Raw genomic sequence first — 17,193 nt, forward strand, 5'->3', positions numbered from 1 at the left:
TGGCCAGCCCTGCCCTTACTGCTGCTCAGGATCAGGGGCCGTGGGGCAGGCCCATGGGCAGCAGTGCAGTTAGGCAGCCTGGCTCCCTGCTGCTGGCCCTGGAGAAGGGCAGTACAGGGGAGAGGCACGCGCCTGCCTCCATCACCGAACAGCCCCCATTGCCAGCAGGTGAAGGGTGAGACCGAACCACCCACCGCCCCATCCCAGGTATATGCACCAGCCCCCACCCCCAGAGCAGGGGGCTCCCAGGTGCAGCAAACTTGCTAGTAAGGCTACAGGGTCACTGGGTGTAACGTAGCCCCTGTCGCTCCCACACACGACCCAGACACCAAAGATCCAAGAAAAAGTGCTTTTATTTGCTTCCTCTGTGTGCGATGACTCCATCCCCCCACCACGCTGCGTGGCCGGGGCTGGGAGCCCAGCATCCCGCCAGCCCCAGGGAAATGGAGCCAGCGTGGGGCATAACGCACCCAGCCCCCTCTGAGAGCAGATCGGGCCCCAGGAGGGGAGAAGTCAGCTGGCAGGCACCAGAGATGAACTGGGGAGCAGCCGGGAGGAGGGGGGGGCCTTAGGTCACCTTTAAAGAGGAAACCAGCCATGGGTCCCTTGAGATGTCTGGAAGGAACAGCACGAGGAAGCTCCCCTGTGCCTAGGGGAGACCTCAGCTGCTCCCCTAGCCTGGGAAAGCCCTTGTGTCTGAGGATTGGGCCGCCCGACTGAGCAGGGGTTACAAGGATGAAGGCTGGTGGAAAGTTACAGGCCAGGGAGCGGCAGAGGGCTCAGGACATGTGTATGGGGAGGGGGGGACGTTCCCCCCGCAGACAGAAGGTGAAGGCCAAGTGAATTGCTGACCCCAGGCAAGCGGCTGACCCAGCTTCGCCCCCCTACCCACTGGAATTATAGCAGGAAATGGGAGCTCACCAGCCCCCCCACAGGGGGGAGAGCAAAAGGAACAGAGTTACAGGGAGGCAGAGCTGCTCTGTGGAGGGTCCGACGAAGGTGGGTTGAGCCTGTCACCCCTGGGGGGAGGGTCTGTCCATCCAGAGGGAGCAGGGCCAGGAGGGCACCCTGAGCTTCCCAAACAAGGCAGCGACATTAGGTCTTGCTGGGGACAGGCCTGACCCTTGGGTGGCGTGTGTGTGGCCCCAGGGCTCCGGGGCCAGCCCTCCCCATGGCGAGTCTAACGGGCACAACGTGGCTCCAAGCCCGGAAGACCCAGCCTGGCAGCGCTTTGCATAGCTACGTGGCGCCCAGATCCCCTGCCCCGGCGAGGAGGGAGAGGCGCACGTCCGAGAGCAAGCATGGCAGCCGGAGCACTGGCCACCTCCTCTTCCATTCCTCTTCCCACAGGAAACCACTTCACCGCCCCGCCCCGGGCAGCGGCCGTCAGATCCTAATGCAGTGGGACAGAGAAGAGAGCTCACCAGCGGGGACCGAGCGCTACTGCCATCGCTGCCCCCCAGCGTAGCCATTCCACATCCTAGCAGGCTGCTGTGCCAGACAGGACTGGACGCCCCAGGGGCGTGGCAGCACCAGGAACCCTTCATGACCAGGTTGCGGGTTCAATCCCAGCCCGGAGGGCAATGTCCAAGGCCACTGTGAAGTGACGGTGCCGTGGCCAGCAAGGAGTCTAAAACTAGCGCCTATCTGGGCCAAGATGCCACACGGTGAACCGGTCACAGCTCCAGATGATGAGAAGGCCTCTACCTCCAGGAGACGGATGCGAGATGTGGGTAAAGGGGACCCAGACTGGTGCTGGGGCAACGGCTTGCAACGTACCAAAGCAATCACGCTACCCTTAGGAAAAAAGACACACCCCCCTTTCCCATAGCAGCTCCCACACTGCAAGGACACCCCCACTTTCCCAAGGGAGCTCTCTGCTGAGAATCCTCCTCTGTCCCTAAGCCAGGCCTGGCACGGAGTAGAGACTCCTGCTGTCGATCTGGCCCCAAGCGGGTAATGTAGTTAGACAGGCAAATAAACTGTGAGTGGGGGACAGACAGACGCAGACAGACACAGGGCTGCTTTCAGGGAAACAGGCCAATTATGCGCAGCAGGTGCTCCTACCCTCCTGAAAGCCATTTCTCAGAGGCTGCCTGAAGCACAGGGACATGGCTTCTTGCTTTCTCCGGGCAGGTTGTTCTGCCCCCGCCCCCTGCCTTGAAAACGCAGATGTTCTCAGCTGTGCCTAGGCCCCTTAGGACTTAACGCCTGCGGCAGGTGCTGGAGATGGTCTCCCAGAGACCTTGCTCGTGGAGCGTGGGTGCACATCTGGACAGACATCCATTCCCCCTTGCAGCCCAGTGGGGCAGAGGAACCAGACACCTGCTTCTGCAGCATCCACCCACACCCCACAGGTCAGCCCAGTTTGCACGGGCCGGTCTAACTCTGCCAAGGGATTTCCACGCCTTGAGCTGTTCTCAACATACACTCCCACCTCCGGCCCATGCAGGGATCCACCCAGCAACAAAGTCACCCCGGAGAAATCAAACCGTGCAGCTTTAATTCCACACTCACAAGGCTTCGGCCCACTACACACAGCATGCCCCCAGCTGCCCCCCCAGGGACCCCACAGCAGCACAACGACACTGCAAGAGCACACGGACAGCTGGGGGGGAGCGGGGAGGGGAGGGGTACACACCCCTTTAATCATCCCACTTGCCCCTCAAAATTGGCAGCCATGCTGCTGGACCAGGGTTCAGAGCCATCTGCCAGTAAGCTGCCTGTAGGAGACACACCGCTCTTAGGCAGCGGCTACCATTCAGACAGGGCGGGCAGCCGCTGGCTGGAGGGGATACCAGTGGCCAGGAGGGCCCAGTATTTTAGAGATGGCCCCACAGCGAGCCAGCAATGCCTTGCTCATAGCATCACCTGCCCTGCCACGAGGCGGGAGGGGGATGAAGAGAAAGATACCCTCCTGGGGATTCAGCAATCAAGTGAGAAATGAAGGGACAGGATTATTTGGAAACTGTTCCTGTGGCGGGGAGGCTTGGGGGGGAAAAGAGGACACGAGGGGCAGGCCTCTCGCTGCCTCCCCGACTAGCCCCAGCAGCAGGAATCGCCGGAGGGAGAGCTCACAAGACCCCCTCTGAGCTGGACCCAGTTTTCACCCCAGTTAGGGGTGGCTGATGGGCTCAGGGATAACGCACCGGGCTGGGATTCAGGAGACCTGGATTCCATTTCTGGTTGTGCCATTGAGTCTGGGCAGCACACGCTTCGGGCCAGATTTTCAAAAGCGCCCAACATGTGAGAGGCTGAGCTCACTGGAAAAGTCTGGCCAACAGGCTCGCAGGGAGCCAGTTCCCCCTCTGTAAAACCAGTATAATCCTTCCTCTCCCGCACCCTTTGTCTTCCCTATTGAAGACAGTGAACGTTTTGGGGCAGGGTCTATGTTTCACTGAGCCTCTGTACAGCCCCTGACACCAAGGGGCCCTGATCTTACTCAGATCTTCTAGGCACTAGTGCTAAGAGAACAGCCCCGCCTGTCTCACTGAGCATACGTGGGACTGCAGGGAGAAGGGCTATGCAGAATTTCTCCCAGCGGGACACAGAGGCTCTTCTCATTGTTATATGACATGCCGCTTCGCCTCTGGTGTCTTCCAGCCAAGGACCCCACAGCGTGTTATGGGTAGCTACTACTACTGGACAGCCAGGGAAACTGAGGCACAGAGGTTCTGCAGTGAGCACTGTGGCACAGGCAGAACAGAACCAAGTACTCCCACTCTAACTCCACTCCACTCTCCCTCACCAGGGCCACATGAGTGCTGGGGAAAGCACATGCTTTGACCACGGCCTGGCTGCACCAAGCCAAGCTGGAGCCAGACCGAGGACGCTTTGAGGGTGTGTGTGGGGGGGAGATTTCCTAGTCCTCAAAGGAGCTTGTTTGAGAACCGCTATGACAGCAGAGAGCCTTGCTGTAGCGCACAGGCTGGGGTAGGGGGGAGAGACAGCCAGACGCCTGCCAAGAAAATGCTTGTGACAGCAGTGGGCCGTGGTGGTGGATAGGAACTGGGTAGTGTCCCATTAAATAGCTAGGGGGCATTACCCCGCTCCACCTCCTGAGTGGAGCACCTCGGCCCTGCCTTCGGGCAAGGAGACAGCATTTTAATACAAGCCAATGGGCTAGCCAAGGCCTGCATGCCCCCTCCACACAGCCAGGGAGGGGGCAGGCTGGGCTACCACACTGCCCTGGAGACACCCCCCATCCCCACCCCCATCCACAGGCAACCCCAAGAAAAGGTGAGGTTTTCTCTTGTTGCGGTTCCTGTCGCCTTGCACGTGTAAGCAGAGCCACACAGCAACACCTACTGGTTCTCCTCCCTGGCGCCGGGCAGCGTGCAAGGGAAACAGAGAGAGGGGACGGCCCCTGACATTAGACACAGGCCCAGCTCCCCGCCCAGCCCGAGCATCTACCCTCCATGCTCTCCTGCAGGGAGTGAAGGGAGGCATGGGCCCTGCTCCCACAAGAGAGAAGGTCCCTGAGCCGGGCTTGGGGCTGAGAGAGGCAGGGCCCGAGGGGAAAGGAGGCGAGGGCACGCTCAGAGGCCAGCCCCTACATGGGGCATGGCACCTTGGCAGTGGAGTCAGGCCAAGCATGTTCATTCTGGAAAGGGGAAGGGGGCTGTGGATGGGCCAGCAGGTGGAGAAGCAGCACAAAGGCTGGAGAGAAGCAGAGAATGTGGGCGCTGGGGGGGCTTGAATGGGCCCAGACTAGAGCCTCTGGAGACACGCAGGGAGAAGAGCGAGCGAGCTACCGTTTCACCCAGCTCCAGTGACTCCGGCCTCTCTTCTCGCCAACAGTCACTTCCCAGCTCCATCCCATCCCCGCCTGCCCCGGCCAGGCCCTGGACACGATCAGCGTGAGGGGTTTAAACAAGGAGGGCTCAGCAGAATGAGCTTTCCTAGGGGCTGGGTCCCCAGAGCCTGTCTCCCCGCTGTGAACGGCGGGAGACGGGGGATGATCCGGCGAGGGGACAAGCCAGCTGGCAGGCACCAGAGAGAGAACCAGCGACAACAGATGGACGATGAGGCAGAAGAACAACCAGCTGAGAAACACACAGACGAGGAGCGTCTCCACCAGAGGGAGGGCTGGGGTTTATTGCTCCCAGAGCGAGTGCGCTGGGGAGACCTGGCCTCCACAGGGCAGGGAGAGGTGGAGCAGATGCCCCAGTGCAGATGGGACAGGGGAAAAGAGAGAGGGAGAACACGGAAAGGTTCACAGCGGGGTTTGCATGAGAGCGAACCAACAGTGCATGGCCATGAGCAAGACAGAGGAGCCGCCACACACTGACACGTGCGCACAGCTGCCAGAGACAGACACACAAGGATCTCACAGCATGCTGGGGAGCAGGTGCAGAGAGCCCAGAGGCTCATGACTGCCTAGCCATGGAAAGGGGAAACATACCCCCAGTGGCTGTAGATGGATTGCACGCGGCGCTATTCTAAACAGGTGGAAAGATGGGAGCCGGACAGTGCTACGGGCTGGATCTAGCAGCTGCCCCACATACTGCTATGAGTGAGTCAATCCCGAGCCTGTGGCACCAGTGGGTCTCCCTCCACGCCCCATCACACACAGCAGGGCTCGCCCCCAGCCACTCCCGGGATCAGAGCTGTTCTCCAGCCCCAGGGCCGGGCCTGGCCGAGACAGACAGTGTGTGTGTGGGGCGGGGCAACCTTACAGCGTCTGGTAGGTGCTGTCCTTGGACTTGAGGAACTTGATGATGAAGTAGAAGACGGCCTGGACGCTCAGCACGAGGACGATCCCCCCCACGAAGCTGGCCGAGTCGAAGCCAGGCGGGCGGAACTCGGGGGTGGTTGTCAGCGGGGGGCCGGCCGTTGTCCCTGGGGGGGGGAAGCAGCAACAATGTTACTGGGGCCTGATGCCAAGCACACGCCCATGTGATGCCGCGCTCCCTCTCCCAGCATGCCACCTGCTCCGGCTTCTGGGCCCTGAGCCCGGATAAAAGGTACGCTGTCCCCCTCCTGCCCCTGGCTAAGCAGGGCTTCCCCAGGCAGTGATGGAGGGAAAGGGACGGGAGATGCCCCTGGCTCTGGAATAGGCTCACCTGAAGCTCTCCAGGCACTCGGGGGGGCATTCCACCTAGAGAGAACACTGCCCTCTCAGCCAACGCCCCAGCAGAGTGCCAGGGGGACTGGGCCATGAGAGATGAAGCTGGGGTTCTGGCTGTTTGGGATGAGGGTCATTCCAGATCCCATGGCACTTCCCCCCATTTTCTTTGGCCAGCAGCATCTCTCCTTCCCTGTGGGGCAATGTATGAGTGGCGGCTGCCCTCCTCCCCAGAGGTGGCTGCATTCCAGTGCTTCCTATTGTAATTTAGTCTCCCAAGCCCAGATGGTGTGTCATGCACTGAAGCTGCCGGTGACAGCAGCCTGTTGAGTGGTGAGGAAGAACTAGACCCATCTGTAGGCAGAGGTGAGAGGAAGGGGCAGAGACCGCAGAGCGGCAGCAGCGCTCTGCATCCTGACATGTTCTATAACAGAGTGAAATGCAGAGGATAGGGGGGCACTTCAGGCCCCTCACACACACACACTACAGACCCCACTACAGACCCCAGACCCCAGGAGACTGGTTAGTGAATGGAGTTTAACCCTTTCAGTGCTCTCCCTACACCAGCCTCTTCCTCTGGCCACAACACCTCGTGTAGCAGAGAGTTTACCGCAGAGCAGAGACTGTGCATGCGTGTTTGGGAGCAGAGAGAGAACCAGCTGCATGCGGAATGGGAGGACTGGGAAGAGAAGCCGTCAGCTGCTCTGCTAAAGAGAGCAACTGCCCATCGGAGCCTGGGCTGGATCAATAATTCACAAAGCTCTGGGATACAGTTACTTGTTTTAATTAGCTGAAAGCTCTCCGATTCCTGCTCCTCTTTCCTGGAAAAAGAGTCCTTCTCATAACACTGCCATCCCACTCCCCATCCCTCCTGCTTCCCCACCCCAGCAGCAAGAGCCCATTTAGGAGCAAGGGAGTGGAAAGAGAATCTGTTCCTGTTACATTCCTCCTGCCTTCATTTCCCCAGGCAGGTTCAGCCGGAGGCAGTATTCTCTTCCTCTCCCTGTCTCACCAGTGCTGAGGTCTGCTCCACCCAAGGCTTGGCTGCATTTTAATGGGGAGTGAAGCAATGCTGGGAGAGTATATGAAAGCAGAAGTCTCTCTCTCTCACTTGCGCCCAGGCCTGATTTTTCCAAACATTTGGACCCCAAATACACAGGCAAAATGAGTGTGCAAGTTGATCAACTTGTGATACTCTGCACAGGCGATGACCTTGTTTGCACAAACAAATCACAGTTAACTGTGCCTATAAGTTAGTACACAGGTCTCCCAGCCCTTTTCTAAAAAAAAAGGATCAGGCCCATCATTTAGACGTAATATGTAGCATTGGATGCTTCACAAAAGGCAGGCAAGGCACTGCACACAGCATGGGGAGCTCTGGAAGGGAGAGGCATCAGTCACCCCTGCCTTAATACATGCTAGGCTTTCACCACCAAAATGTTTGGAGGTCCCCAATATGGGTCTATTTCCTATGTGACAGGGCTTTGATTAATAGAATACTCTGCCCTTGTATAGCACCAGACATTTACCTAGAAGCACTTCAGGCAGTGACTAGTAACTGTCCAAACACTCCCTGGGATGGAAGTAAAAGTCATTATTCCCCCTTTTAGTACAGATGGGGAAACTGAGGCATGGAGCGGGGGAGGGAGAGGAGGACTTTCCAGAAGTCACACAGCCAGCGCTGTCAGTAGAACCCAGGAGTCCTGAGGGCCAGGCCTGTGTTTGAATTACAGCACACGCTTCCCTCCTCTGTTTCTGCAGGAGAAATTCTGGAATGAAGAGACATTCGACTGCCCAGCCCCAGCCAGCTCCTGGCTGAGGTGGGAGGGAAGGGTGTTTGGGTTCTCAGCACAGCAAACCCCACCAGACTCCTCCTTGCTGACCTGAGCCTGGTGCAAGAACCACACGTTAGAACTTGCCTCTTCTCCAGCCTGCCATTCCCTCCCCAGCCCACACGGGTGCCACTTGCCTGGGGTCAGGATCTCAGGCTCCTTGGTGGACGCTTGTGGAGGCACCTTGGTGGGCGATCTCCGTGCTGAGGGGGCAAAGGTGGAAGAACAAGACGAAATGCTTAGAGGCCAGAGTTCCTCGCTGGCTCTCACCATGGCTGGGACTGGAGCGCCCCCTTCAGCCACTGCTCCTGCCCCATTCCCTACAGCGCCCCCTGCTGGGAGCGCCTGGGACCGGAATAGCTGTGAGCTCCCCCACAGCCACCGCTCCTGCCCCATTCCCTACAGCGCCCCCTGCTGGGAGCGCCTGGGACCGGAATAGCTGTGAGCTCCCCCACAGCCACCGCTCCTGCCCCATTCCCTACAGCGCCCCCTGCTGGGAGCGCCTGGGACCGGAATAGCTGTGAGCTCCCCCACAGCCACTGCTCCTGCCCCATTCCCTACAGCGCCCCCTGCTGGGAGCGCCTGGGACCGGAATAGCTGTGAGCCTGCCTAGAATCACCGCTCCTACCCCATTCCCTACAGCGCCCCCTGCTGGGAGCGGCTGGGTCTCGTGTAGCTGGGGACATCAACTGGCTGTCAGACATATCAAGTCCCCCAATGGGCTGAGCCCATGGAACTGCCCCTTCTCCCAGGACAGGCAGCCCTGCTTACTCCCTGTGCACGCAGTTGGCTGCAGGCAGAGGCTCCCGCACACGTTTAGTCAGAGGTGATTATGGGATCCTGGAAGCAGCTGGGACAGGAGTAGCTAGCAGCTGCCTTGACAGCCAGTGCTCCTGCCACTTTCTCCACAGCACCTCCTGCAGAGAGCGGCTGGGACTGGTTTCACGGCTGTCGCTCCTGCAATGGAGCGTGGATTCTCTTCCATGAAAACAGATAAACAATACTACTATCTCCTAGCACTTACACCGAGACCATCGGCACGCACGACACCTTGCAAAGAAAGGGGAATATTATCTTCATTTTACAGATGGGAAAATCAATCAGCCTCTGAGCCAGGGGTAGAATGCAGGTCCCCCGAGGCCCGGTGCTGCGCTCCACCCAGAGCTCATGCTGCTGTGTTCACGCCAGGAATTTACCTGGACACACAGCAGTGACATTGTAGATGGAGCACGTCTCCTTGATGGCGTCTCCCTTCCCAATGCAGCTCCCGGGCCCTGAAGGAAACAGGAAAAATCTTTCACAAAACTCCCCCGAGCAAACCTGCCCCCTAGGAAGCCCTGCCATTCCCCCCGCGAAGGGGGCTCTGAGTGGGCAACAACAAGCAAGACTACGTGGCCAGCCTGGTAAGCTGCACACAAGAGCAGGGGAAGCAGCACCACCTAAGGACTCGAAGTCCACACCCGCCCAAATGAGCATCCAGGCTTTGAGTTTGACATGTTCCTACTTTGCATCAGCAGCCTCTGCTCCCCCAGGATCCTGCCCAGCATCATGCCCAGAGCTTGTGCGGACGGTGTCGCACTTGGAACACGTTCTCCTGCTGGGACACGTTCCCAGGCAGCGTTGCGTGGACGACCGGCAAACCTCTCCCCCCCATCGGATCCATGCAGCTTCCACTAGGGCCCATGCTTTGTACTGACAATTCCCCCAGGTCCTGGAAGAGCCCCATCGCGGGCTTAGACAGAGACCGGCTCTGACCCTTGGGGATATTTCAGTTCCCAGAGGGTGGAGGAACAGTAAGAAGATCACCTCTCCCGTTGTTTTGTCCCTGTAAGTGGTTCTCTCCAGCATTAAACACCTAACCCCAAATTCCAGCCTATCTGGGATCCATTGCATCCCGTGGCACTCAAATCACAACCCTTGTTTCAGCTCAGCTGCATTAGCTCCATCCCCTTTGGAAAGTCAGTTATTTTACCATTTCAGCTACGGACCCTTACATAGCGTCACTGCAGACCCAGTAACCTGGCAGGAGCCCACCCCGGCACATGGTGGCTAGATGAGGATAGCTGGACAAACAAGCAGCTGGACCGAGCACGGCACATCAGAAACCCATTGCTGGAGAGCGAGAGGCAGCCTACCGGCTTGTCGACCATGCAGACAAGCCATTCAGATGCCACTTCTGGAGCAAGAGGTCATGGTTGAATTGCAAGCAGAGCAGAATCTGATGCATCTCACCCCAGAGGTGGCTGCATGTTACCAGCAGGTGACGTGATCTCCAAATAGATGGACTCGGGTTACTCTAGTTAAAGTCACTGAAGGAGCCGGGGCTTCCCAAAAGAGTTTAAACCAGGTGGCAGGTATTAAGCTCCTGGGTCTTCTGCAGGTCCACGTGCTTGGGCCTGTGGGGTCGGCTTACCCTTGCCACATGCACCTCTGTCTCAGTTCTCTGCCCCACCCTTTGGGAAGTGGAGGATTTTCAGTTCCATTATCTCTGCTTCCCCCACTCCAATGACATCAGTTGTTATTGAAGGTAGCAGCCAGAGCCCCTCCCAAAGCAACAGGACATGGAAACTCAACACCCACCCAGAAAACAAAGATGCCGGGTGCTGATCTGTTCAGGGCTGGCTGGGCCTTGGGCTTTAAGGCACCAGGGTAAGATGTGAAAGAGACAGTCTCCCCCAGCAAAGACCTAGTGTCTTCCATGGGTCCCAGAGCAGGGACTTCGCAAAGCCTCCAGCTTAGAGAGCTCACACCACGCCAAAGCGAGAGACTGAATTACACAGACGCGCGAGAAAGCCCCTCACGCAGTCACCACTCTGTCACTTTTCCTCACTCGGCTCTGAGAGGGACACAACCCACCTCCCCTTGTCCAGCTGGCTTGATCCCCTGGGTGCGCCAGTCTGAGCAATGGGACAGCTGGAGCAGAAAGCAACTCTGCTGGCCACAGTGTGTGTAGGGTGGGATGGAGTAGACAACAAAGCAGAGAGCGGAGTTTGTTCTTTGCTCACCGGGGGAAATGGGCTGCTGGCCACCAGAGCTTAATTTGTGTCTGGGGTTGGCAGGTCTCAGGCCCAGCATCTCATCTGTCGGTGGCAGGCAAGGCCGTGCTGTGCAGAGGATGCCAGCATTACCGGCACTTCTGTCTTTACAAATTAAGCATCACCAGCCGCGGCTGACTGAGCTAGAAACGCACCAGCCCTGCACTGGCCACCAGGGGGTGCTGCTGCTGTCAGCCAGTGGCGGGGCTTGAGGTGTGATGCCTAAAGCCAGAGGCCTTTAAGGTGGGGGAGCGGAGGGAGCAGGCAGCACCCGCCAATAGAAGCGGCTGGGGGCGGGTGGCACTCGGTACCATGGAGCGTGAGTCACGGAGCCGTGGGAGGTGATGGCTCAGGACAGGGTTGGAGGATAAATGGGATTTTTGGCAGGTGAATGTGTGTGGGATGCTGGGTAATTTTTTGTGGGGGGTGATGTGACTGGGGAGGGGCCCCCACTAAGACACTTGTCCCCCATCTTAAATCGGAGTGCAGCAGGCCAGCTGTTGCCTCTCCACTGTGTTTAGCGGCTCCCTCTGGGCGGGCTCCTTGCTGCACCAGAGGTTTTCGCAGCAGGCTGCTGAGCCTGACCTCAGCTTGGCTTTTGAGCAGGGCGCTGCATGGGAAGAAGCAGCTGACTAGCAGCCAGGGAAACCAGGCCTCAGCTCACAGAACCAGCCAGGGCCCCTCCATGCCCTCTGTCTATCCCGCCAGGAGGATAGCTCTGCCCACACAGGGGTGTCACCTCGGCTAGAGGGCTGAGCCGGGGTGGGGGAGTTCCCTAGCATCCAGAAACAGGGAGATTTCTCCGAGACAGTCTCCATAGGGAAGCAGAACGTGACTAGGTGGGCAGGGAAGAAACCTTCTGTCACTGAGTCACTTAGAAAGCTTGGAATTCAGCCGTCAAAGGGCAACAAACTCCCCACTGACCTGCCAGTGCAAGAGGAAGCAGCCAGTGGTGCTGCTCAGCCGAACCCCCCGCCCAGCTAGCAGAGCCCAATACAACCACAGCGCCCTGTCCGGCCCGGGGACAAGCCAGCCCCAGCAGACCCCCACCGGGAAAGGCAGCAAGGAAATCTGTCCTGAAACCATTGCCAGTGGAATCATGGTGATGGGCGCAGAGTGTGACCCATCGCAGGTGTTGATGTTGGGACAGAGCGCGAGCCTGTGGCCTGACCAGCGTAAAAGTGCCCGCAGCCGGGGCTCAGTGCCCATTTAGGCACCTGCAGAGCGGGCCAGGCTTTCCAAGCGCTCAATGTGACGTTCACAGAGGGGTTTTCACAAGGGCTTAGAAAACCAGCCCCTGGCTGTGGGCGCGAAGACTCTAGCTCAAAAGGAACAGGACCCACGAACACTTCGGAGACTGGTACTTTCCAGGCCACCAGCAGAACAATCCTAGGGCCCGTTTCCAGCTGTTTCCCAGGTCACGGAGCCCAGGGAGGGGCTGAGAACCATGCCATGGATTCGTTCCACATGGAGGGCTTGGGATACGGTTTTAAGATGATGATGTTTGAATACAGCTTGATACCTCCTAGCGGGCAGGGCCCATGGGGCCAGGCTGCAGAGGGTTAAGGCAGGAGAACTAGAGAGGCTCCCCCCCAGCGTACCTGGCTCCTCCGCGGCTCCGCAGCGCATCCACACGCAGCCGGTGATGTTCTGGAAAGCGTCTCCTTCAATGCACCTCTCACAGGGCTCCAGCTGTTTGCACTCTCCTGCCAAAACCCAGAGGACGCCAGATGTCAGGTCCCAGCAAGCAGCCAGGTAACTAGCCCGCTTGGAGGACGGGGCATGGAGCCATGAAGCTTCAAGGTTGAAGGGCACCTAGAACTGCTAAGTGAAGCCTTCACAGACACAGAACAATCCCCAGCCCCCTCCCCTTCGGTTCTGACCCGAGCGCACTTGAGCAGGGGGCTTCTTGGGAGCCTGGCCAGCATCACCCCAAGGACAATACGGTACCAGGGCCTCTGAGCTGACCCTGCCTCTCAGCCCCAGCATGCCGTGGCCCTGGCAAGTGTTTGGAGAGTCAAGACATTCTCGCCCTTGCCCCCTCTTGAAAGTTAGAATCTAATGATTAGACTCAGGAGAGGCCGAGTCCCATGGTCTGAGCACGGGACAGAGTCTGAGCTCTCCGACACTGACTGCCTCTCTGGCCTCAGGCAAGTCACTTCAGTACCTAAATGGCTTTGCAAATCCGGGCCTCAGTTTCTCCATCTCGGAAAGCAGGATGTTCATTTTCACATTCCTCATGTGGCTGCAGCCCTGAGCTATGAGTGTCCCATGCTGTATGCCCTCCGCAGAGAGGCAGAACACACCCCAGCCACGCCTCGCCCCTTTAATCACAGATCTCAAGGCACTAATACGCAGAGCTGGGCTAATGGCTGGGTTTTTTTGGTTCCAAGCAATTTTGAAAAAAAACTCACTTCAGGTTAAACCGACTCTGAGGGGGTTTTGAATGTTCAGTGAATTGCAGAAGTCTGTTTCAGGCTGTCCCAGAGCAGGGCCTTGGCCCGGGGTTCCTTAAATCTCCAGTGACTGCCCGGAGCACTGGGCTAAGGGCCATGAGGCATGTGGAACAGTGGCTGAATCACCACCACCTCCGGTTGTTTTTGTGAATGGCCCAAACTATTTAGGTCAACTTCCCTGTGCTCCGCCTGGGCAGTTCCCTCTGGATGCTGGGGCGCTGGGACAACCCTGCGGCACTCCTCACCTGCGCCCAGCTCTGGGTGGAGCCATGTTGGCCTTGCAGGATTTCTGTACCCAGCCCCACACTCTGGGGCCGCTGTCCTAAGGCGACAGCCTGCTTCCTCCGGTCTCCTACCTAGTTCCTTGCAAAGCCTGGTCATGGGAGAGCCACACCCATGTCCCTAGGCCCAGCCACAGATACACGGCAGCTGTGGGTCCCAATCCCGAAATCAGCGACTGAGAATGCTCAGCACATCCCAGGAAGCGATTGGCACTTGTCAGGATTGGACCCATAAAAGCCATTCAATTAGGTACATCTGGGGTGGATCAATTACAGTGAAAGGCTGGTCTCCTGGCTAACACATTGCACCGGGATTCAGAAGAGCTGGATTCTATTGCCAACTCTGCTGCTAGGGGACCCTGGGCAAGCCATTGTAATTGCTCCATGCCTCAGTTTTCCTACCTGTGAAATGGGGGTCATTAGTTCCTTCCTTTGTCTTGTCTACTTAGATTGTAAGCTCTTTGGGGCAGGGACTGTCCGGATACTGGTCCACACAACACCCAGCCCCAGGGAGCCCTGATCTCAGTTCAGGTCACTATGTGGCTATTCCCCCAAACTGGGCCTGTTCGCTTGCTAACGGCTGGATCCTTGCTAACAGCCGGGGTCCATTCCAGAGACAGCAGCTCGGGGGTGGAGGGGGGAGAAGAGTACAACCAGAACCTGGATTTCAGTGCAAGATAAAAAAAACAAAAACAGAGCCCACCCTAGAAGTCCCCAGCCAGGCCAGGCTTCTTTACAAAAGGGGTCTGCTCCCTTCCCCTCTCTTGCTGGCTTACGAACACTGCCTTCTCCACCCCCACCTGGATAGGAATTAGGAAGTCTAAGCACTGTCCTGAGTGGGATCCCACCATGCCTGCCCGTCCCTCACATTTATTCATCATGGCCCAACATTTAAAAAAAAACAGCCCAGGGGGAAATGAAGTGAGTCACCCAAGTATCGAACGGGGCGTCTCATCTTTATTTTCGGAGAACTCTCCTGCCCCTGCGTTATTTGCTCAAAATGGAAGAAGTGAGAGCCAGTAAGGAGGGGGCAGAGGGGAGGCTGCGTGATCTAGTGGTTAGAAGAGGCCCTTTGGTGTCACGACAGCAGGATTCCTCGTCAAAACCCACGCAGGCCTGGGCTGAACTCAAAACACTGGTGTTGAGGGGGCGACTCGTGCGGTGGGAGGTACGTGGGACGCGTGTTCAGTGTTCGTAGCACTGGGGCCTTGGTACTAAGTTTTCAGGAGAGGTTCATGGGCTCTGAGCACCACCGGCTCCGGGTGTCCACCTCAAGGGCCTGTTGTTCGGAGGGACGGAGTGCTCACTGCCCTGATAACAGCCAGCACTGGGGGCACTCAGCACTGCCAAGAATCAGGCCCCAGATGACAAGTTGAGTGCCCAAAATTAGCAATCACCTTGGAAAAACCTAGGCATCAATCCCACTTGGGTAAAACCCAGCACACACATGGAGGTCGCTGCAGGTTTAGGGCCCTGGATGTCCTTAACCTCTGTGCCTCAGTTTACCCCCTTGCAAACTGGGAGGGACGCCCGCCATTTCATATCCCTTGGAAAAGCTGGACTGAGAGGCATTACGGGAGCGCAAAGGATTGTTTTGGGACAGCTAACAAGCAGCTTAGGGTCTGAGTTGAAACAAAGGGTCCTTCAAACCAGCTGGCCATTAACCACCAGGCAGAACCTGACCCACAGGCCACTCCTGCTCTTGCAAACCAGGAAAATGGAAAAGAAGACAATTAGGCAATTACCTTCCTGCAATAAGCGAAAGGCTGAGTGGCACATTACCATGGATACAGGGTTTTGATGCTAACACTGGTCTTTGCTTAGCAGTTAGAAACCTGTAAGTAACCAATGGGGAAGTAGGACTTTGTTCTCGGGGTTTCAGGCAGGTTTAGAATTGAAGTTATTTTTATCCTGCCAGGCCCAGAGACACAGAATCAGACATTTTGCTGAATGCCGCCTGTTCTGGTACTTTGCAGTGGGGATCGGGTAGCCGGAGGGGGAAAACAACAACACCACAGATTGTGGCGCTCTAGGATCCGAAGCCCCACTCTCACCAGCTCTTAGCAGGAAAGTCCCAGCTGCAGGAAGGTGAGCGGCTCTGCAAGCGCTCTGCCCAGATTGGCAGGCAATCAGAGGAGCTGGAGAACTCTGTCAGGAATTATTTAGGTCTCTTGTGGGCCTCAGAGCTAGAAATCTCTCCCAGGCATTTTGTTCGGGGGAATGAAACAAGTGCTGGATTTGCACGGTGAGAACATAGGGATCATGCGAGTCCCCTGGCAGGCAGGGAAGCACAGGCATACAGTTGAAGCTGGAAGTTACAGCAAGGAAAGTGACCTTGCACAAATAGGTACCAACCCCCTGAAGAGAGAACTCCACAAACTGAGGCCGGATTTTGATCTCAGGTCATACCCACATTTGGGAACATTGTCCATTGTCTGCCCCAGAGCAGGGAGCTTCGGTCAAGGGCTGCTCTGGGCACCAGTCACAGATCAGCTCTAAACAGGGTGGCAGCCTGGGGCAGGCACCTGTCGTGGGTCACCGCTGGCACTGAACTGGCCAGTGGGGGAATGGGTCACAGAACCAGGCCAGTGCAGCCCCAGCCTTGCAGGCCAGGGGTGACTGCCTGACAGTCCAGCTGACCACAAGCCCCAGGAGGAGTTTGCTGCCTTGCAAAGGGCTCCCCTGAACCCGGGGACTTGGGAGGAGCCTGAGCCAGGAGCCAGCAGCGTCCCCAGCGGTAGGAGAGCCAGGAGGGCTCAGCCCCCTCATATGGGATGGTTTGTAAACGAGCTCAGCGCTGCCCTGGCAAGCTGCGCAGGGCGGGGGGCACAGACCCTTCGTGCGCTGAGCGGGGAGATTCCCTTTCCAACAAGCCCAGACCGCGGCTCCAGCTTGGGAGCGGGGTCCGGGCTGGGGGATAACCCATGGGGGGGGGCTCCCCGGTCCTGCTGCGTTCCCCAGAGGCGCTGGCGAGGGGGAAAAGCTGCCCCCCCGGGACCCCCACCTACCTGCCCAGCCGAGAGGCAGCCAGGGCGCACAGAGCAGCGCGCAGCAGAGCGCAGCCCGCCGCGCCCAGGTGCGGGGCGCTCCCATGTCTCCGGGCTGCGGGGCAGGAGCGAGTCCCCGACTCCGGCGGTTTGTCACTTTCGGGGGAGCGAGCGGGGCTCCCGGGAAGCAGCCGGAGCGGAGCGAGCTCATGCGCGCAGGGGCTGGGAGCTAACAGCCTGCGTCCCGGCCGGGGGCGGGGGAACAGCCCGGTGGCCCGCGCTCCCGACGAGAGACAGGTGTGCCCCGGGGACCGCCCCTCACGAGAGCAGGTGCGGCTCCGCCGCGCCACCAAGGCTCCTGGGGTGGGGGGCAGCTGCTTTCTCCAGATAAGCCCCCCATCTTAGCCAAAGGGGAGCACCCCCCGAGATGTGACCTCCCCATATCCAGGCAGAGGCGGCGAGCGAACAAGCTCCCCAGGTGCACACAGTCCTTTCTCCACCTGATAAATTCCGGGCTTCTCCCAAAGAGGCCCCC

The 17,193-nt window shown here is 58.3% G+C and overlaps 1 protein-coding gene across 1 annotated transcript; it reads right to left on the minus strand.

Annotated features, from left to right (window-relative positions):
- Positions 1–4,419: 4,419 nt before the first annotated feature.
- On the minus strand, positions 4,420–16,875 carry CD164L2 (CD164 molecule like 2). The gene is made up of 5 exons (XM_032802972.2): positions 16,680–16,875; positions 12,536–12,640; positions 9,096–9,173; positions 8,037–8,102; positions 4,420–5,841 (listed from the first exon to the last, which is right to left on the minus strand). Exons 1-5 carry the CDS (start codon positions 16,867–16,869, stop codon positions 5,675–5,677), a joined length of 606 nt encoding a protein of 201 aa, XP_032658863.1. The 5' UTR covers positions 16,870–16,875; the 3' UTR covers positions 4,420–5,674.
- Positions 16,876–17,193: the final 318 nt, after the last annotated feature.

Source organism: Chelonoidis abingdonii, chromosome 25, assembly GCF_003597395.2.
Source record: "Chelonoidis abingdonii isolate Lonesome George chromosome 25, CheloAbing_2.0, whole genome shotgun sequence".
Taxonomy (NCBI): Eukaryota; Metazoa; Chordata; order Testudines; family Testudinidae; genus Chelonoidis; species Chelonoidis abingdonii.

Coding starts and splice junctions, on each gene's coding strand:
- CD164L2 (XM_032802972.2), bottom strand. CDS start 16,869: ATGAGCTCGCTCCGCTCCGGCTGCTTCCCGGGAGCCCCGCTCGCTCCC. Junction 8,103..9,095: donor TGTCACTGCTGTGTGTCCAG/GTAAATTCCTGG, acceptor TTGCCCCCTCAG/CACGGAGATCGCCCACCAAG. Junction 5,842..8,036: donor GCCTGAGATCCTGACCCCAG/GCAAGTGGCACC, acceptor TCCCCCCCCCAG/GGACAACGGCCGGCCCCCCG.